At 44.8% G+C, this 22097-nt stretch overlaps 1 protein-coding gene across 9 annotated transcripts in view; it reads left to right on the top strand.

Moving 5' to 3' along the window:
- pfkfb3 (6-phosphofructo-2-kinase/fructose-2,6-biphosphatase 3) overlaps window positions 1-22097 on the top strand; it is a 142627-nt gene that overhangs the window by 72080 nt on the left and 48450 nt on the right. For 2 of the 9 annotated variants that reach the window (XM_069910096.1, XM_069910101.1), the window contains one exon: window positions 21737-21993. The exons of 5 other annotated variants lie outside the window; for them this stretch is intronic. In XM_069910096.1, coding sequence (XP_069766197.1) covers window positions 21737-21832 — 96 coding nt within the window. In that variant the 3' untranslated portion in view covers window positions 21833-21993. Of the gene's footprint in view, window positions 1-6295; window positions 6453-21736; window positions 21994-22097 lie in introns of those variants that run through there. 2 more of the 9 variants (XM_069910099.1, XM_069910103.1) reach the window with 2 other exon arrangements.

Below are 22097 nucleotides of genomic sequence, written 5' to 3' on the forward strand. Positions count from 1 at the left end.
TCCGTACTTCATAAAAAATATTTCTGTTACGTGAGATGAAAAAGAAAACAAGGCTATTACTTAAATGCACTGTGGCCTCCAGTGGTGGGGGGGGGGTGGGGGGAACTGTAGGGCCCCTGTTGAGAACGGCTGGACTGGAGTCACATTTAGGCCATGCCAGACCAAGACACAAAGGACATTGGGGAAGCAAATGGAGTTTTTAAACCATTCTAAAAAATTTCATGGATGATGTTCCTGGGACTATTTTAAAAAAAAATTCTGCTCCAGATTTAATTAATTACTTCAATTGACATTCCCCATCTTCTTGCTAGGGGTTCAACTTGTGCTCTGTTTATTTTTGTTGGTAACCATCTAGCTTCACCACAAGGCAATTGGGTCACATTTAAGGCTGGCCATAGGCCCAGAATGTAGAATATTTTCTAAAAGACACTCAAAAAAGTGGAAGAAGGAAACTTGAGATCCTGCACGTACATTGATTTTGGTGAAAAACTAAGACTCGGGCTCCATCCAACACACAACTCATCCTGAAGTTTGATCAGGATTTACATCAAACCATAAGGCATAGGAGTGGAATAAGGCCATTCAGCCCATCGTCCACCCCTGCCATTCCATCATGGCTGATCCACTCTGTCTCCCTTCTCCTCATTGCCCTTGATTCCCTTCCTAATCAAGAACCTCTCTTTAAAATATTCCCAATGATGTGGCCTCCACAGCCGTCCATTATAATGGACTCCACAGATTCACCCCACTCCGGGTAAAGAAATTGCTCCTCATCTCTGTTCTATAGGGATGTTTTTGTATCTGAGGCTGTGCCCTCTGGTTGAAGACCCCCCCACCACACCCACCACCATGGGAAACGTCCTCTCCAATCCACTCTATCTAGGCCTTTCTATATCCGATATGTTTCAAAGAGATCCCTCCCCCCATTCTTCTAAACTCCAGTACGTACAGTTCTCTGCTCCCCCAGAGTCTGCAACCCCTTGAGGTTGCAGCCAATCACAGACGCCGCCATCTTGGTCACGGAATTTTAAAATTCTGTCGACTCCTTTAACTGGCCATTTAAAGCCTGTACTGAGCCAACGGCAGTCAGTCTGGGTGGTTGGACCCTGCGGGGGAGCGCTATGTGTCCACTCTCCGTGGGTCTGCACCATTGGCAGCACTGCCATTTTCTTTCGAGGGAATATTCTAGTGAACCTCTTCTGGATCCTCTCCAATGACAACACATCCTTCCTTACATAAGGAGCCCAAAACTGCTCATAATAGTTTAATGCAATCTCACCAATGATTTATAAAGCCTCAATACATTCCTGCTTTTAGATTCTATCCCTGCTAGAATTACATTTTCCCTCCTTACCATGCAAGTTGGGCAGTTTTCTACACTCCAATTGGGGCTACACTCACCTTCCTCAGGTTGTGCACCTGGTGCCTTCTACGTAATTCCCGATGGGATGGAGAAGCTTCATGAGTATCACAATGGAAAAAATTGCTGGAATTATTCAGCAGGTCAGGCCACAGGTGTGGGTAATGTAGGGCACTACCAGTAACCACAGAGACAAGCTGAGGGAACGATAGGCTTTAATACATAGAAAAACCTTGCTGGCCTGGATCCCAGGATAGGAATGGAGGCAAGGGAAAGGTGGCTCGATCTTTATGGCCCAGGACCACCGGGGAGGAGTCATAGGGTACGAGTCATCCGTGGGCAGGCCAGCTCCATATATGCAACCGACAATGATAAGTATATACAATGGAGGAAACATATCACCACAGGTAGAGAAACATTGTTAATGTTTCAGGCTGTAGATCCTTCAACAGGAGCCGACGAAAGAAACTCCTTGAGCTGCAGGGAGGTGGGGTGAGGAGATGTCTCTCGGTGTAAACCATAGGAATGAGGTGCGAACGCGGTTACCTGGGCAATGATTGAATGGGAGGGTGAGACCAGAGGCAGAATGTGGGAGATGCAAAATGCAGAACAGGAAGACACGCCTGGCAGGTCAACCTGAGATCACACAAGGAGTTAAACAGCTGACGCTTGTGTCACAGTAAAACCACAGGACATTACAGCTCAGAAACAAGGCCTTCTGCCCTTCTAGTCTATGCTGGAGAAACTCATACCTTGATGAAGGGCTCAAGCCCAAAACATTTTTATGTATCATTATCTTTGCTGTATAAAGTACACAGTTTTTCCAGCGTCATGTTTTTAATTAAGACTCTCTGAACCTGCAGAGAAGACTTGTGACTTTATAACGAGCCTGTCCTCCTCATGATTTTATGGCCAAGGACCCGATGGTGACTTTGACTCAGCCATTGAGTAAGGAGGTGCTGGACATGCAGGCACACACCTTAGAATAAACAGTGTGACGGAACCGGTACAAAGTACTTCCAGAGCTCTCCGGAAAGCTGGCTGTTCGGAGGAGAGTGACGTTATCTGAATTGTGACTGGCGGAAAAGATGGGAGAATTGATAGCTAGGGAAATAAGAATGCTGAGAGGTCATTCATTAATTTGCACAGTGAACAGTCAGGTGTGTTGCAAATGTCTGCCTCATTAAACACCACTCCTGTGTCACATGGGCGTTGGGAGGTACAGTCAGTAATGAATCAAACCTCTGATCGAAGTGCTTCCGAGAATAAAATATATCAGTGATTTTTAAACAACACAGCACTGCTGGAACTGCTCCAACGGCATCGCTGCTGATGGTGCAGACCCTGTGGGTAGCAGGGAGCAGAGACACAGTGCACCCCTACAGGGTCCAACTGCTCAGTCTCACTGCTCCATATCCTGTTAAAGCAGCCAACGGTGGTTTATTTTAAAATCCTTTGACCGCGGGGTCTAGCCCAAGATGGTGGTACCTATATACGCCGATGACCACCAGGGGTCGCAGACTCTGGGGAAGCAGAAGACTGGCTCAGGGTACGAGAAAACGGGGAGACCAACCCCACCCGCCCCAACCCAGTTTGAGAAGGAGAAGCAGAGGAGATGACCTACAGGCGGTGGACCAACGAGGGGCTCTGAGGCTGAAGAACACGCAGGCGGCGGGCGGGCTTTCGATGACTCGAAGCGGGGATCCTACATCGGCTGCGGCCCGCTGATGACTGCGGTCAAGGGACTCGCACCAGGCTGCGGACTGGCTTGGGACCAGCTGAATGAGTACGAGCTATCGAAACCAGGATGCACGATAGTGCCTAGGACTTCCTGATTGTGTCAGAGGTGTGCATCTGGAGCCTGAGTTGCTGATGGTTTGGACTGAAGTCTGTGTGACTGCAGAGGCTGTGGGAGCACTGGAGGCAAATCCTCAGACACTCAGTGTCTCTGGGAGAATTCTCTTTTGCTTCTCTTTCACTGACTGTAAGGGGTGGTAGGCAATTTCTACTGATGAGGAATCTTTGTCTGCCTTACAGTAGACTAAAGGAAATTTTCTTTTTTATCAATAAAATAATCTTGAACCTTAAGTACGATCCAGCATGGAGGGGCACTATGTTACTGGTCTTTGTTTCCAACTGCAGAATTCAAATCCTACCAGTGCAGCTGATGTACCATCTAGTCTGTGCCAAACTATTATTGGGCCTAGTCCCACTGATGTGCCATATCCCTCCATACCCCCTCGTCCATGTACCCATCCAGATTTTTCTTAAATGTTAAAATTGAGCCCGGATTCACCATTTCAGCTGGCAACTTGTTCCAAACTCCCATTACTCTTTGTGTGAAGGTCCCCTTAATCTTCTCCCCTTTCGCCCTTAACTCATGTCCTCTGGTTTTCATCTCACCTGACCTCACTGGAAAAAGCCTATCTATATCTCTTATTGTCTGCTATGAGAGATTCAGCCCATCAAGTCTGTCCCAACATTCAATCATTCAACAATTTCCCCACTCAGTCCCACTGCTTGGCCTTCTCCCCATAACCTTTGTTGTCCTGACTAATCAAGAACCTATCAATCTCTGTCTTAAATACACCCAATGACCCGGCCTCCACAACTGGGAACAAATTCCAAGGATTCACTTCCTTCTGTCTGAAGAAATTCTGATGGAATTAGTGGTCTCAACATGCCACTCTTGTCCCCGTGCCAAAGAAGTCATCTGTGTCCCGCCTCAATGACGACCGCCTGGTCGCACTCACGTCCATCATCATGAAGTTCTTCAAGAGGCCGTTACGGGGCACATCAAGCTCCTGCTGCCCCTGTCACTGGACCCCCTGCAGTTCACATACGGACCCAACCACTGTACAGGCGATGCCGTCTCCCTTTCCCTCTCCTTACAGAGTCCACTCCTTCCCCTGTTTGCTGATGTTCCCTCCCTCCCTTATCTACCTATTCCGTGCTCCTCCCCCTGCTCCCTCCCTCATCATTTTGTTCAGGAGTCTGTCTATATTTTGCTCATATCTTGATGAAGGAGTCAAGCCTGAAACTTTGCTTCTGTTTTTCTTTATCTGCTCTATAAAGGACACGATGTGACCTGCCGAGTTTCTCAAACATTGTGTTTTACTTCAATCACGGTGTCTACAGACTTTCCTGTTTCACCTGGAAGGAGTATTTAAGGTGTTGGATGTTTATGGGTTCAAAGCACACAAACACGTGTCGTATGTCAAAGTTTGCAAGGAAGCTCCAGGGATGCAAGCATTACCCCAAATAAAAACAGAAAAATCTGGAAGTACCCGTACTCAGAACCAGAATCAGAATTTATTGTCATGAACATCTCATGAAATTCCTTGTTTTGCAACAGCGTCCCAGGGCAAACGTTCATATAAACCACCTCACAACAATAAATAAAATAGTGCAAGAAAAAGACAAAGTGAGGTTGTATCTTTGGTTCAGTGACCTTTCAGGAATCTGGTGGCAGAGGGGAAGAAGCTGCCTTTGTGCTGCTGAGGGCTCAACTTCAGGCTCCTGGACCTTTACCCCAGAGTGAAGAGGGCATGGCCTGGGTTATGGTGGGGGGTGTCCTTTGACGATGGATACAGCAGGTCGAGGAGCATCTGTGGAAAGAGAAGCAGTTCACGTTTTAGGCTGAAGACCGTTCATCAGAATTTTGCTGTCTAGTTTTGTTTTCACACCAGATTTTGTGGATTTTAATTGTCCTTCGACATTGATTGATTGTTCTTATAACGAGCAGTTGACGACTGCACGTGTAATTATGGGTGGAAACTCACAAGAGGGAAGGTCAATGCTGTGTGCAGTTGTGCTTTGAGTCCCACACAGAGCTGTGACTATCAGTCCTTGTGTGTTCGTTTGTTATGTCTTCCCAATGTTGTGCCTGTTTGATATCCTTGGACTGACTGCCAAGGGTTGAAATGCTATCAAACTCCACTGGTGTAAATCACATAAATATGTATAGGAGAATAATTTTGACTAATGATTCAAATCAGCAGAAAATGTTTGTTGTTTGTTTGCTGCACCAGTGCTTAAAGGTTTTGATTCTTAAGAACTTGGAAGATAAACAGTGTTGTGCTGTGTGTACATTTAAAAAGATGAGATGATTGGGATTCGAAACATCTTCATGACCTTTCAAAGTATACAAAATTATGAGGGGTGTAGATAGAGTAAATGCAACTAGGCTTTTTCCACTGAGGTTAGGTGAGGTACTAACCAGAGGACATGGGTTAAGGGTGAAAGGGGAGAAGTTTAAGGGGAATGTCTCCACACAGAGCTGCCAGCTGAAGAGGTGAATGCGGGCTCAATTTTTACATTTAAGAACAATTTGGGCAGGTACATGGATGGGAGAGGTGTGGAGGACTATGGACTGGGTGTAGGCCAGTGGGACAAGGCAGAATAATAGTTCGGCTCGGACTCGAAAGGCCGAGGGGCCTGTTTGACTTACTGTAGTGTTCTATGGTTCTAACACCATCAAAAACCTCTCTGTTCCTTTTCTTCACCACCAAGGCTCATATTTAAGGATTCACTCATGGTTAGATCAGCATTTGTTATCTGTGCCTAAATGCCCCTTGAAATGGGTGGGTTGCTAGGCAATTCCAGGGGATCTGTGAGTTTGTAGACACTACAGACCACTAGGATAAGTGAACGAGATAGATTTTTACAATGTCACCATCACGGATTCCAGCTTTGTACAGGTGCATGGGGCTCCTGCCTTCACTGGCTGAGGCATGGAGTTTCTGAGCTGCACAGGCTTCTTGTTGATAATGATAAAGAGTTTATTGTCATACGCATTGGACAAAGCTCAGGTGCACTGGAATCCTGACTTTAAAAGTACTTTTTAAATTTAGACATTCAGCATGGTAACAGTCTGTTTCGGTCCACGAGTCTGTGCCGCCCAATTAACCTACACCCCTAATATGTTTTGAACAGTGGAAGGAAACCAGAGTGCTCAGGGAAAACCCATGCAGACTCGGGACGAACATATAAGCTCCTTACAAACAACACGGGATTCGAACCACGGTCCTGATCGCTGGCGCTGTAAAAGCGTGGCGCTAACCGCTACGCCAACTTGCTGCAACCAAACTGATACTTAGTGAAGTAAATCAATAATTAAAAACAACTGCATCCAAAATAATTAATTGAATGAAAAAGACAATACACAAAAAAGGATGGATAATAAATATTCACAGTTATCCTCATGCTAAAGGAAAGCTCCAGTTGTATATATTAATCAGACAGTTTTGGGCTCCTTATTTTAGAAAAGATGTGCTGGTGTTGGAGAAAGGGCTCAGTTAAAATTTACAAGAATGATTTCTGGAATGAAGGGATTAACGTATGAGGAGTGTCTGATGGCTCTTGGACTGGACTCCTTGGAGTTCAGAACAATGAGGAGGGACCTCATAGAAGCATTTTGAATGTTGAAAGGCCTGGACAGAGTAGATGGGGCAAAGTTGTTTTCCATGGTAGGGGAGTAAAGGACAAGAAAGCACAACTTCACAAATTTAAAACAGAGATATAGAGGAATTTCTTCAGCCAGAGAGTAGCGAACCTCTGGAATTTGTTGCCATGGGCGGCTGTGGAGGCCATGTTGTTGGGAGTATTTAAGGCAGAGATTCTTGATTAGCCAGGGTATCAAAGATTATGGGGAAAAGTTCAGGTAGCAGGGCTGAGTGAGAAAATGGTCTGAAGGGCTCAGGCCAGAAAGTTGATTGTCCTTTCCTGTCCGCGGACACTGTGTGACCTGCTGAGATTCTCCGCCAAAGTTGAGTGTTGAACTAGACTCCAGCATCTGCAGACTTTCTTGTTTATCTCCATTTGGCTGATCCACTGCAAAGTCACTGGAAGGGAGATCAGTTGGTTAAAGATACTGAGATATATACCACTATTAATTATTCATGACTGAATACAAGAGCAGAGTGCCTAAGCTCGAGTACTACCCCTGATAAAATTCATATTGAGCTTCATATGGAAGATAGCCCATTGATGCTTGAGGAGATTCAGTAGGTCACCACAGACTCTTGCAAATTTCTATAGGTGAACTGTGGAGAGCATTTTGACTGGTTGCATCACTGTCTGCTACAGAGGTGCCAACGCACAGGACAGGAACAGTCTACAGAGATTGGTGAACTCAGCCAGTGCCATTATGAGCATCAGTCTTCACTTCATTAAGGACATCTATAAGAAATTAACCTCTTTCCTCAATTACCCTCACCACCCAGGCCATGCTCTCTTCACCCTGCCACCATCAGGAAGGAGGTACAAGAGCCTGAAGACGAACATCCAATGGTACAAAAAACAGCTTCTTCCCCTCCGCCATCAGATTTCTGAACAGACAATGACCCACAGACACCATCTCACTTTTTTATGGAATTGTGATTTATTGTAAGTTTTCACCTTGCTCTGCACAGGACCTACTCCTGCAAAAGAGCAAATTTCATGACATGCCATGACAATAAACCTAATTCTGATTCTTCCTGGCTATGGTGTCCAGGAGCAGGGATCAGTCTCAAAGCAAGGGGTCAGACATTGAGGACAGGTAGAGGAAGAGGAGGCCTCACCCTGAGGTTAATGAATCTTGGAGATTTTTTGCCGATATGTATATATATATATATATATATATATATATATATGTAGATATAGCACACATATTCACAAGCAACTTATATGCAGTACATACGTCGTTCAGCGTTCTCACTGCCCGTGGGAAGAAGCTGTTCCTCAGCCTGGTGGTGCTGGCTCTGATCCTCCTGGATCTCTTCCCCAATGGGAGCAGCTGAAAGATGTTGTGTGCAGGGTTGTGTAACGATTTTGTGAGCCCTCTTCAGTCAACAATCCTGATTGGAGTGGGGGGTGGGGGGGAGGCAGACTCCAGTGATCCTCTCTGACCAAGGATGCTGCCTGATACCTGACCGCCTCTTGCTTTCCGTGGAGGCTGCATGACTCCGCTGAGTTTCTCCAGCATTCTACTGATTTTTAAAGAATAGTTTCCTCCCTCCTAATGCATCCTCCTAGTGTATCTACATTTGCTGATCACATAAAATTGAGTGGAAAAGCAAATTGTGCAGAGAATATGGAGAGTTTGCAGAGAGATATAAATAAGTTAGGTAAGTGGGCAAGGGTCTGGCAGATGGTGTACAATGTTGATTAATGTGAGGTTATCCACTTTAGAAAGTAAAATGGAAGATCACAATATTATTTAAATGGCAAGCGATTGCAGCTTGCTGTCATGCAGAAGGACTTGGGAGGGCTGGTGCATGAATTGCAAAAGGTTGGTTTGCAGGTGCAGCAGGCTATCAAGAAGGCAAATGGAACATGGGCCATCACTAGAGGGATTGAATTTAGGAACAGGGAGGTTATGCTGCAACTCTACAAGGTTCTGGTGAAGCCACATCTGGACCACTGCCTGCAGTTCTGGTCTCCTTACTTGACAATGGAGGCAGTCCAGAGGAGGTTCACCAGGTTGATTCTAGAGATGAGCGAATTTGCCTATGAAGAGAGACTGAATCTTCTGGGTCTGTACGTGCTGGAATTTAGAAAAATGAGAGGGGATCTTAAAGAAATGTATAAAATTATAAAAGGCATAGATAAGATAGAGGTAGGCAAGATGTTTCCTTTAGTGAGGGAGACGAGAACTAGGAGTCACAACCTCAGAATTCAGGGTAGTAGATTTAGGACCGAGATGAGGAGGAACTGCTTTTCCCAGAGGGTGGGAAATCTATGGAATTCACTGCCCATTAAAGCAGTGGATGTGACCTCATAAATTATATTTAAGACAAGGTTGGATAGATTTTTACATAGTAGGGGAATTAAGGGATCTGGAGAAAAAGCAGATAGGTGGAGATGAGCCTGTCATCGATCAGCCACAATCTCATTGCAGAGCATATTAATGCACCAATCTCTCTCGGTTTGTACACTCTGCTAACCTCAGCTGAGGCAAACAATCCCTTTATCCCCTTCTGAAAATATAAGCACTAGGGCATTGAAGGGAGAGTTTACACTTGGCACCAATTTGCAGCAAGCTTACACACCCTTTAATAGAACAGACTGTAGGCTGAACAACATACTTCTGGCACAAAGAGCTCATTCAATGATGTTTTTCATGCCACTGCTTTGCTGACCACTGTGTCCTGAATACTAAAGCATAGTATGTCCCATGGGGACAGACAGTGCTCTGAATGGCAAATACTTTGTTTTAGTTATAAATCATTTCATTTATTTGTGTGACGATCACGGGATCTTGTCCAATTGCATCAAGTTCAACAAAAAAGACAAGGTGAGTTATTTTTAACCTTTTCTCTGCTGTTTGCTGCATCCCTTTGGCATTTCAAAGGGGAGACGACAGAAAATCCTTCAAATTCAGTTTGGTTGGCTTTGAAGTTGGACATGATTTCAAATTGGCCTTTTCTTGAATGGATTTGATGGGTCACCATTGCTATGAATTTCATCTCCTGTCTGGGGGGGGGAGGACGGGGGGGGGGGGGGTAAATAGCCCATAAAATCACAGGCCTTGGCCAATTGGGAACATTTTGGATCCACCATCAGGACTCCTCAACAACAAAACTCAATTTAAGGAAGGACCTCTTACTTTTCCACTTTATTGTTTTTTTTCCTCTGTGTGCATGTTTTGCACAGTCAGTTGTTTATATTTATTCTTGAGACAGATTTTTTTTGCACCACCGTTAAGTGGGAATTCTGCCTGGCCCACAGGTAAAAGAATCTCAGGGTTGTATGTGATGCCCACAGTATGGACTCTGACAATAAAACTGAACTTTTGAGAGTCTTGAGCTCAAAAATCTAGGCTGACCTCCCCGCCACAATACTATGGAAATGGAACGCCATCAGGAATTCTGTATCATGGAAGAGAACCCCTCCCCCCCACCAGTATAAAAAATGTTGAAGTCAGGGGTAATACAGTCAGCCTCGGGCCAATTGTTCAAGATGAAGTACAAAATCTTTGATAATGTGGCCTCTTTTCTTACCTCTTTGCTGATAGCCTTTAGCTGTAATGGGCAAGTGGTTCAGTTGTTCCTGGTTAATAGCTGTGGCTTCCACAGTCCAATTGATGTTCCCTTCTGTCTGTTCCGTTTCTGCCAGAGGTAAGTGTGATAATGCATCAGCATGACTATTCGTGTCTGCAGGGCAATGCTTCAGATCATAATCATACGTCGCGAGCTCCATCGCCCATCGTTGAATTTTTGTAGCCGCTGGCACAGGAAGGCCTTTCCTGGGGCCTAAGATCAAGCTCACTGGTTTATTGTCCGTCACTAAGGTGATCTTCCTACCATGTAGGTATTGGTGAAATCGCTGGAGACCAAAGATTTTGGCCAGTCCTTCCTTCTCCAGTCATGCAGTTTTTTTCATAGGCCACCAAAGAACAGGAAGTGCTTGCAACCGGTTGTTCTCCCTTTTCTGTTGACTTGTGGCAATACCGCACCTAAACAACAGGTGAAGCATCAACAGCAGGGATCACCTCCTCGTCTGGGTCGTAATGAACGAGAACATTTTCCCTTGAAGTCAGCAGTTTCTTTAAGTGATTGAAAGCTTTGTCGGTATCATCATTTCAACAACATTTCTGGTCTTTTTTTCAAAAATTGGTTGTGGGTTGCACAGCATTGACATGGTGGGGATATGTTTTCAATAAGAATGATTGCAACTCAGCTTGGTTTGATGGACAGGGTGCACTGCAAATGGATTCAATGCCAGCTGGCATCCATCCTAAGTCCTTCATGGTCAATCGTAAATCCCAAACATGTTACTGAGGGTACCATAAATTCATATTTGTCTTGATGCATTCGGACTTTAGCTAGGACCTTTTCCAGGTTTGTTTGGTGCTCTGTGTCATCCCGACTCATTATGATGATGTCATTGAGTTGCAATCATTCCAACATTCAGTCCTTGCAATAATTTGTCCATAACTGGCGCTGATGATATTACATTAGGGATCCTGATGTTAAGTGAACAATCAAAGGTGAGTGTTGATAGCAACATACTTCCTCGATTCGGGGTCCAATTTGTCTTGTTGATATGCTTGTGATAATTCTAGTTTTGTGAATTTTTTTACACCAAATAGTGCTTGAAATAATTCCTCTGCTCTCAGAATTGGATGTGTGGGGACATGCAGGGCTTGGTTAATTGTGACCTTATAGTCCCCACAAATTCGAATTTCACCATTGGGTTTTCTGACCAGTGGTTTGGCTTCCGATTTTAATTGCAATTTGACTTAGTCTCCCTGAATTTTTCCCAGGTTCTTCCCAAACACTGTCTGGAATGTCTTTGATTTTTTAAAAATCATCCACAGTTTCTACATTGTTCACCGCCTTCCAATTGCCTTCCAATCCAGTTGGATGTGCGACATCCAATTCCTTCCAAACAAGGTGACTCCTTTTGTATCTACTCTGTAGGGAGGGAGTCCTTTCTTTGTCTGTCCCTTGTATTTGATCTCCACTTCACATTTCCCTTGCACTTTAACCTTCTCTCCTGTCACTGTCTGTAACACTATGTCGGACTCTTTCATTTTAAGTTTGGGCAGTAGTTTGTCTTTCAGACCTTTTGGCATTAATGGCAGAGCCGCCCCTGTGTCGAGCTCCATCTGGACAGGTTTGTTGTTAACTTTAATACGAACAAGAATTTCTGACCTGCGATCAAATGCACTACGGATGTACATTAATGCTAAGACCCCGTCATCCTCTGAGTCACTTTGTACTCTGGCCCACTGCTAGAACTTCCATCCTTTCCAAGATGTTTTTAACTTTGGAAGATTGTTTTTTTTATATTTCAATTTCTGGTTTTTCTTCCTCCTGTGACCCTCTTTCTCTCTCTTTTCTTTCTGTCTTGGACATTTTGACAATGTGTCCCACAATGTCACACAAATAACACTTGGCTGTTTTGTAATAACAGTTATCTGGGCTGTGGTTATTTCTCCCACAGCAGAAACGTTCTTGTTGGACCATTCTCTTCATGACGTGCTCACCCTGCATAACATCGATATGATGATCAGCCATTTCGAAACAATACTATCTCATAGGTGGACTTGATGTCCAAATTTTTTTGTGATTAACTATTGTTGGGCATGGAAGTCAGCCAAACTGATTACCAAAATAGCCTCATCCAAAAAATTTCCAAAATTACATGTCTCCGATAACTTATACAATTCGCCCAAATATTGCCTCACTGTTTTGCCAGCCTTTTGTTTTCTGATATAGAAATTGTTTCTTTCCATGGCTATTGGCTTTTTGGACAGATGGTCTCCAGTAAGGACACATAGCTCTTTATAAGGCTTGGTATGTGATTTTACTGGAGCCCAAGGAATCTAAATCAGACCATATGTTCTGCTCCCCACCTCGTTCAAAAACAATGCCTGATTTTTATTGCAAGTCTCAGTATCTCTCACATCATGGGCAATGCAGTACATATCGAACTTATCTACATTATCATACTAGTCTTCAGTCTCTCTCTATTCCCCAAAACATCCTCCTGCCATTTTCACTTTTCAGTACCGAAGAAAATCCGCTATCCAACTACCGTTTATTCTCACTCTTTCGTTGTCTTTGTTACCTTTATTGCCAGAAAGATTCTCACCTACAATGTCCTCTTTACTCGAAATCCCATAGTTTCCGTCGTCCGGAGTGTAGAATTTTTTGCTTTGATTCTTGTCACCAATTTTGTCGTGTATCTACCCTAAAGAATAGACTCACACGATAGAAACTGATCACTCTTCATTCTGTTCAAGATGGCGTCTAACTGAACACGCGTATTGAAAGTAACTTATTGCACGATGTTACGCGGACATGCACGTTCCCATAACAAGTAACATTTAGGAATCTCTTCACTTTGACCTATCAAAATGATGAATGAATCCAGAGTTTAAATTTAAATTTTAAATTTAGACATACAGCACGATAACAGACCCTTTTGGCCCACGAGCCCATGCTGCCAAATTACACCCAGTTACAACCTCCGGTACGTTTTGAACAATGGGAGGAAACCAGAGCACCTGCAGGCATGGGGAGAACGTACAAACCCCTTACAGACAGCGCTGGAATCGACGCTGCAACAGTATTACGCTAAACACTACACCTAGCTTATCACCTACTGTCATACACATGAGTACAACGAACAGATGCAACTTGCAGCAACTTCCCAGATACATAAAACAGGTGCAACAATTGAAGCATAATTGACACTCGAAACTCTACAAAGAAAAAAATAACATAAAAGGAATAAACTGAGGGCTTTTTGTTTACTTTTTGGAAAAATAATGGCTTGCACTGCTGGATCTACAACACTGCTGCTGATGTGGACCTGGGGAGAGCGAGGAGTGGAGACACAGCACTGCTCTGCAGGGTCCTTCTGCCCAGTCCAACTACTAATGGTGCTGTACAGAATTTAAAAGGAGCCAACAGTGTCTTATTTTAAAATCCTGCGACCGCGGGCTGTAGGCCCATGCTGGCGTCGTCTGTGTATGGCAGCAGTCGCGAAGGGTTACAGACTCCAGGGAAGTAGAGGACAGGCACAGGGAACCAGAAAACTGGATCAACACCCCTCCCCTCCCCTTTTGAGAAGGAGAAAGAGAAGGAGAGGATGGTGACCAAGGCAGCGGACCACTAAGGGGCGGCAGGCTGTTGGTGACTCAATGCGAGGAACCCAAAAAGGCTATGGGCTGCTGGCAACTGAGGTTAAGAGACTCCCACCAAGCTGCGGACTCCTGGAGACTGGCTTGAGGCTAGTTGAAGGGGCACCGAGACGCCAAGGGAACTGGAGGCTTCCTGATCGTGTCGGAGATTTGGATCTGGAGCTCGGGTTGCCGATGGACTCTGTGTTGCTGTGGGAGCGCTAGAGGTGAGTCCACGGACATCCAGCGACTCGGGGGAGGGGGGGGGAGGACTCCCTTTTGCTTCTCTTTTTTGTCTATTTTTAACCTTTTCTCTGTTGTTTGCTGCATCCTTTCGGCATTTCAAAGGGGAGACGGCAGAAAATCCTTCAAATTCAGTTTGGTTGGGATTGAAGTTGGACATGATTTTAGCAGGCAAATTTCTGCTGATGCCGAATATTTATCTGCCCTATGGCAGACTAAAGGAAATTTTATATATTACACCTGTTTTATTACATGACAGTAAAAGAATCTTGAATCTTTAGAAAATAATGGTCAAGGAATGGTGGTCGGCTAGTTCCCCGGAAAGAACCTGAAAAGTTCATGTTAGCCTTGAGAACAGAGAACTGAATGGTGATCTGGTCTCTGGGCCTGCAGAAGGATATGGGGACTTAGATTTACTGGAACTGTACCAGGGATGAGAGATTTCAGTTGCAGCTTTAGACTGAAGTCAGGATTGTTCTCTTTGGAGCAACAATGGTGAAGAGGAGATTTGACAGTCAAGAAGATCTTGGCAGGTTTAGAGGAGGTTAATATTGTTCGAAAGAATGAGTTGGTATGAACAGTGAGTGGTGTAGACCAGCCATTCTCAACCACTTTTTTTGCAGCTATGGATCCTCTTAAGACCCTGCTCAGAGTATTGGGCCCCCTTCTCTGTGAAGCAGGCAAGTTTTGGTTTCTTCCGAACTTCCCTCCTACTGACTACATCAGTGGTTCTCAATTCTTTTCTTTCCACTCGCATACCACTTTAAGTAATCCCTATGCCATCCATGCTCAGTGATTAGTAAGGGATTGCTTAAGTGGGTGGGAAGGGAAGGATGAGAACCACTGTTTTAATTGTACCTAATTGACGTTATGCGCATGTTTTCACAACACCAAAGGAAATGGGCCAGTGACAATTTTTCTCAAGCAAAATATTTCAGTAACAATTGGGTCTAGAGCAGTGATTCTCAACCTTTCCTTCCCACTCACACCCCACCTCGCAATCCCTTACTAATCACAGAGCACTGATGGGATAGGGATTGCTTAAAGTGGTATGGAGTGGAAGGGGAGGTTGAGAACCACTGGTTTACATAAAAACATTAAAAAAAAATTATGCTTCATGAGGCGAGAAGAAAATAAGGCTTTTGGTTAAATGTGCTTTGGCTCCCAGGGGGATTGTAGGCCCCCCACTTGAGAATGGCCTGTTTTGGTACTGTATCACTGACTGAATCCCTGTGTCTATGATTACGGTATATGAGAACCAGCCAATTGCTGGTTTGAGGACAATTGCTGTGCTGTTACAAGAGGCAAAATAAATAAACACTATACCAGGTCTTAGAGTCATAGAGTTTTATAACAGCAAAATAGGCCTTTTGGCCCATCATGTCCTGCTGACCAAGTTTCCTTCCTGAAATATTCCCATTTGCCTGCATTCGTTCCAAATCCTTTTCCTCTCCTCGTACCTGTCTAAATGTCCTTTAGATGTTATAGTTGTAATGGCCTTCTTCTGCCCTGATCCTTAGAGAGGGCACAGGGGGAGTTTGACTGCCTGGATTCACCTGTGTCTTCCTGCTATCCCACACATTTGTTTCTGCTCTGTTGATGACTTGGCCCTGAGATTGCCTAGATGGGGGGGGGGGGGGGGCGGTGGTGGAGAGCACCTGTCTCACAATACCAGGTTCAATTCTGCCCTCTAGTGGTGTACCTGTGTTGTCTGCATGTTCTCCCCGTTGCCATGTGGGTTTCCTTCTGGTGCTCTGGTTTCATCCCATATCCCAGACATGCTGGTTGGTAATTATTCAAAGTTTAGCTTTATTGTTAGAGAACATACATGGCATCACATAAAACCCTGAGATTCTTTTTCCTGCGGGCACGGCAGAATCACCACTTATTGGTTGTGCAAAAAAACTGTACTCAAGAAGATACTTATGGAAACAAATAAAGAAATATAAACTGTACAATACTGAGAGAGAAAAATCAATAAAGTGCAAAATTAAGAGTCCTTAAATTAATTCCTGATTGAGTTTGTGGTTGAGGAGTCCGATGGTGGAGGGGGAGCAGCTGTTCCTGAACCTGGTGGTGTGAGTCTTGTGGCATCGATACCTCTTTCCTGATGGCAGAAGTGAGAACAGAGCATGCGCTGGATATTATGGATCCTTGATGGTTGCTGCTGCTCTCTGATGGCAGCGTTCCCTGTAGATATTCTCGATGGTGGAAAGGGTTTTGCCTGTGATGTCCTGTGCTGTGTCCACTATCTTTTGCACTCGAGGGTATTGGCATTCCTATATCAGACTGTGATTCAGCCGGACAGCACAATTTCCACCACACATCTGTAGAAATTTGCCAGGGTTTCCGATGTCATAACGAACCTCCGCAAACTCCTGAGGAAGTAGAGGCTCTGATGAGCCTTCTTCACGATGCCCATTGCCGTTGACTGTAAATGACCCTTAATGCAGGTGGATGGCGGGAAAATTGGGAGAGGATTCCTCAGGGATGTGAAATGGAAGAGGATGCTGGGCAGTAGATGGGGAGGGGCTGATGGGACTGCTCCAGCATGTTGTCCTTTGTGAGAAAATAGGAGATTCCCAATCTTTTCCAAAATCAATCCAAAATACTGGAATTAAAAATAAACCAATCTGCTGGAAGAACTCGAGTAAAACACAAAGGTCTGCAGACACCGTAAATGCATGATGCTAGAGGAACTCAGCCGGTCAAGCAGAGAACAATTATAAATGAAATTTGTTTTGAAGATTTTGCCAGCTAATCAGCTTGCGAGCTCTGCTTAAAATATCTGGAATAGAAATTGTTTTAACGGAGCCATCGAGAAAGATTTTATTCTTTACTGAGTGGAAATTGTAATGTTGGCATATTAAAGGCAGGATTGTTGCCCCCCAAATTATACTGTCTCATTTACAGTCTCCCAGAGGTTTGTATCTGGTTACAGTTCCCATTGAAAGAAGTCTGTATCCCCTTACTAACCAATCCACATCTTAATCACCTCAGTGCACAGCTGCAGACATTTTCTATTCAGCATTAAGGTGTACGTGTAGTTAGTCACATCACATCAGGGGCAGTAGTCTTGCCAGTCACATCACGTAGTACTCAATTAGAAAGAAGAAACCACCCCTTTTCTTGTAACCTCACATGCACTCATCAGCTTCCCTGAGTGTGCTTGCTGCAAGCTACAATCACCCTTCTCCGTACTGAAGCTGGAGCATGCAGAATCAGGCAGACGAACAGAAAAACATTCTGCAACATTTTGTCAGAAAGCTTTTGAAAGGTAGAGGCTGTGGGACTAAATAAACTGTGCAGACAGTTCTCTTATTTGTTTTGTGTAGCTGTGACTCCAAGATACCGAGGGGGTTGATGGGGTGGAGAGGTTGTTACTGCAGCCCAGCACCAGGGAGTTGCAATCCCAGGAAAGGGGTCAGTCCCCTGGTTGAGGAGGGGAAAATCCTTTCACTGGGGGTAATGAATGCTGGTAACAACCTCCCCAGAGGGCAGCGCCTGCCTGTCATTTTATGAGCATTCAAGCCTAACATTAATAGACATAGCAGCACAGATGAGTAGTTGGGATTGGAAAGGAAAGTGGATGAACATTAGTTATATTAAATGGTCGAGTGTTGGCTTGTGTGTGTGTGTGTGTGTGTGTGTGTGTGTGTGTGTGGTGTGTGTGTGTGTGTGTGTGTGTGTGCGCGCGCGCGCACGCGCACGCTACCTGCTGAAGCCACACAGATACATCAACTACAGTGTTATAAATTAAATGACCACAATAAGTCATGTCACAGAAAATAAATATAAAAGGATATTTAAAATATATTCACAGTTGTTGCTGGTGGAAGAAAAAAAGAAATTAGAATCTAGAACACTACACTTCAGGCCCTTCGGCCCTCAATGTTGCGTCCACCAATATATACGTAAAAAACCCGAAACCCTCCCTACAATCCCTCTATTTTTCTTTCATCTTGTGCCCATCTAAGAGTCTATTAAATGCTCCTATTGTTACAGTCTCCAGGACCATCCCTAGCAACACATTCAAAGTACCCACAACTTTGTGTAAAAAGAACTTACCCATGATGTCTCCCTAAGCTTTTCTCCCCTCACCTTGTACAGATATCCTCTGGTATTTTCTACTCCCACCCTGGGAAAAAAGGTGCTGGCTGACTACCTCATAATCTTGTAGGCCTCTCATCCTTCTTTGCTCTAGAGAGACAAGTCTCAGCTCTGCTAACCATTCCTCAAAAGATGTATTTTCCAATCCAGACAACATTCCGCTAAATCTCCTCTGCTCCCTCTCTGTAACTTACACACCTTCCTGTAATGAGGTAACCAAAAATGGTCACAATATTCTAACTGTGGTCTCACCAATAGTCCAAACAGATCTCCTGGTGGTTCCAGAGTAGTTTATATTTACGGTAGTGTGGGGATGTTCAAGAGCCTGATAACTGTTGGAAAGAAACTGCTCTTGAATCTGGGGGTGTGGGACTTCAGGCTTCTGTACTTTCTGCCCAAAGGCAGCAGTGAGATGAGGTTGTGACCAGGAGGATGGGGCTCCTTTTCGATGGCTTCTTGAAGCAGTGTCTCACATTGCGACAGTGACACAGATCCAATCATTTCCCCACCAGGGTGACAGGTAATTCAGCAGCTGTGAATGTCTCTACCCAGACTTTCCACTCGAGAGTTGGGAAATTGCCTAGTGTTGGCTGTACTCCTGACCACAGCACAAGCACAGGATAGATACATTTATCATGTGGTTGATGAACCAATGGAAAATTAGATCATTTCCCAATGGTGCATGTCAGTTCAAAACTCTTTAAGCTGCTCCCTGTGTCTCTGCAGTTGGATTCTTAGCACTTGTTAGGTGAAAATGCTTTGCAGTATTAATATAAATATGTCTGCTCAGAGAGTTCTTTATCATCCCTGAAATTTTCTTCAGGCGACTCAGAGAACATTCACATGCCACAACCATTTTAGGGAAGAGAACCTCAAAGTTGCATCTGCTACCATGCAATGTGGTTGGCTGACTGCAATGTTTTGATGGGGGGTCCTGATTTATTTCCACCCTCCTTCCCAGGTGGGTTTCAGGAGGGTGCAGAGGGCAAGAAAGGACTCATGAAGGGGGACCCTGAGCCCTGTTCTTGTCAGAGGTTTGGAGCTGGAGCTCGAGTTGCCAACGGATCAAACAGGGGTCTGTGCGGCTGCAGGAGCGCGGGAGGCAAATCCACAGACACTTGGTGTCTGTGAAGGGACTCCCTTAAGCTTCTCTTTCTCCTATTGTTAGAGGCTCTGGGCAAAGTTCAAGGTGACTGTTTGTTTGCCTTATAGCAGTCATATATCATTTAAATTACATTTCTAATGTGACAATAAAAGAAACCTTTGAACCTTGAGGATCTATTCCAACCTTGGTTTGAATTCTCCATCAAGTTCTTCCATAACCTGCAACCTCCACAAAGAGGCAGGTGAATGGGAAATGCCTCGATCTTTCCCTCCATTTTGATGTGATAGGATATCCTTGCTCCTCCTCATTCCTGGTACTCCCTGCCCAATGTGGAAGGATGGCAGTGGCTCAAGAAGGCCAGCCCATCACCACCTTCTCAAGAACCATCGCCAGGTGAATGTTAGCCTTACCAAGAACCATCGCCAGGGGAATGTTGGCCTTACCAAGAACCATCGCCAGGGGAATGTTGGCTTTACCAAGAACCATCGCCAGGGGAATGTTGACCTGACCACACCTGGTGATGTGTCAGAAATTAGTCAGACATGTTTCTGATTGTTCTAACAATCACAGAAACCATTTCAAGCAACAATGATAGAATCATAGAACTGTCACAGCCCAGGCCATTTGGCCCAAGAGTCTGTGCTAGCCTGTGGGACAATAATCTCATCCATTCCATTCCCCAGCACTCCATAAGTTACACTCTGATTGGTTCAGCTTCCACCACTGACAGTGGGGCAGATCATCACCTCTGTGACCAAACACAAAGCTGTCTCTTTCATGCTTCTCTTCGAAGAGGCCTTTGAATGTCCCTTTTGTCCACTGCCACCCCCAATGCATTCCTGGTACCCTCCACTCTGAGAAAAAAACCTACTCTGACGTCTCCCCTAAACATTCCTCCACTTACCTTAAAAGCAAGTCGTCCGGTATTGGCCATTGCTGCCCTGGGAAAGCAGGTGCTTGCTGTCCACCCTATCTAAACCTCTCAAGAGTAGGGAGGTTATGATGAAATTGTACAAGGCATTGGTGAGGCCAAATTTGGAGTACTGTTCCTTCCCCCTTCCAAATCCCAAAGACATGCCAGTTGGTGAGTTAATTGGTGTGTGTGAATAACACTTAGCCCATAGGTAAGTGGAGGAAAAGGTCGGACTGTGAGGAGAATAAAATGGGATTAGTATGAGAGGGTGTTAATGGCCTGTCGGTGCTCAGTGGGTTTGTTTTATGGATGACACAATAGTGATTGGGGTGTGAGGTTGGGGAAAAGTTTGTTTCCTGTCAGAGAGCTGAAGTTTCTGGGCAGCACAGTTGGCTTAGCAGTTAGCATAATGGCTTTACAGTGCTAGCTATTGGGACTGGACGGGGTGGGTGGGGGGGGTTTGAATGGTGCTGTGCTGTCTGTAAGGAGTTTGTATGTTCTCCCTGTGCCTTTGTGGATTTTCTCCAGGGGCTCCGGTTTCCTCCCACCCTTCAAAATGTACCAGGGGTGTAGGTTAATGGGGTGTAAATTGGGCGGCACGGACTCATGGGCCGAAATGGCCTGTTGCTGTGCTGTATGTCTGAATTTAAATTTAAATATTTAAAATTATAATTTAAAATTTAAGCTTAACCTTGAACCAGATTACCAAGTTTAAAACACATATCTCTCGCATAAACTCTCCCTCCTTCTCCCTTTCTAACCCCCCCCCCCACACACACACACACACATATTTAGGATTAATAAGAATTATTGGTTTGATGTACTCTTTGGATTTTAGCAAAAATGTGTAACAAGGGATCACATGGCTGACCAGTCGGTTGGTTAAACTCATGGGGTCAAAGGGAAGATGGATATGGAGATGGCTCAACAGAGGAAAGCAAAAGGAGTGATTGACAGGAGGTTTGGAGACTGGAGAGCTGTATCTTGCAGGGTTCTGAGATCTTGAATGTAATTTTCCTTGCTTTGTTAAATATTCATCATAATAGGAGCAAGAGAAATACCACATTCCATTTCAGAGTGTCCTAACCACAAATGCATCATCCAAGAGGCAGGCGCTCATTCTGGTTCCAATTCTTGTCCTAGTTAGAGGGTTTGATATGCCACATAGTCCTGTCGTTGGAATGTGCCCTGCCCAGGGACAGGAAGCACATTCGGTCATTTAGAGAGAAAATGCGTTTTAATTCCCTTGCACCATTAAAGATGAACGTTATCAGGTTGTGCCTGTAACTTTCCAGAATCTCTTGGTAAAAGTTCTTGGTTGGGTGGGGGTCGGGTGGGTTGAGGGGAAAAGATGCAGCTAGTTGTGTACAACTTCTGAATCACTTCTAGGGGACGAGGAGGAGGAGGACGCCTGGAACTCGGGGTCACCACTGGTCTGGACAGGAGGCCACGCGGCTACAGAGGAGACTGGGGAGCAGGAGGTAGCGGCCTCAGAAGAGATGGCGGGATCCACGGACACTTGCTATCTCTGAAGGAACTCTCCTTGCCAGACGAATGGAACCTCTCTGTGTGTCTTCACGGTGCAAAGGGAAAAGGTTTTTGTGCATTTTGTGGATGCAACAATAAATGAATCTCCTAAATCATGACTTTGAAGAGTAGGTTAAACCTCTCATGCAGCACTTCCCAAATCCGGGAACTCAGCTACCCAGGAGGTCAAGAGCATTAGGTGCTTTGGGCTATCACCACGGGT

This window comes from Narcine bancroftii, chromosome 13 (genome assembly GCF_036971445.1).
Source record: "Narcine bancroftii isolate sNarBan1 chromosome 13, sNarBan1.hap1, whole genome shotgun sequence".
Classification (NCBI taxonomy): Eukaryota; Metazoa; Chordata; class Chondrichthyes; order Torpediniformes; family Narcinidae; genus Narcine; species Narcine bancroftii.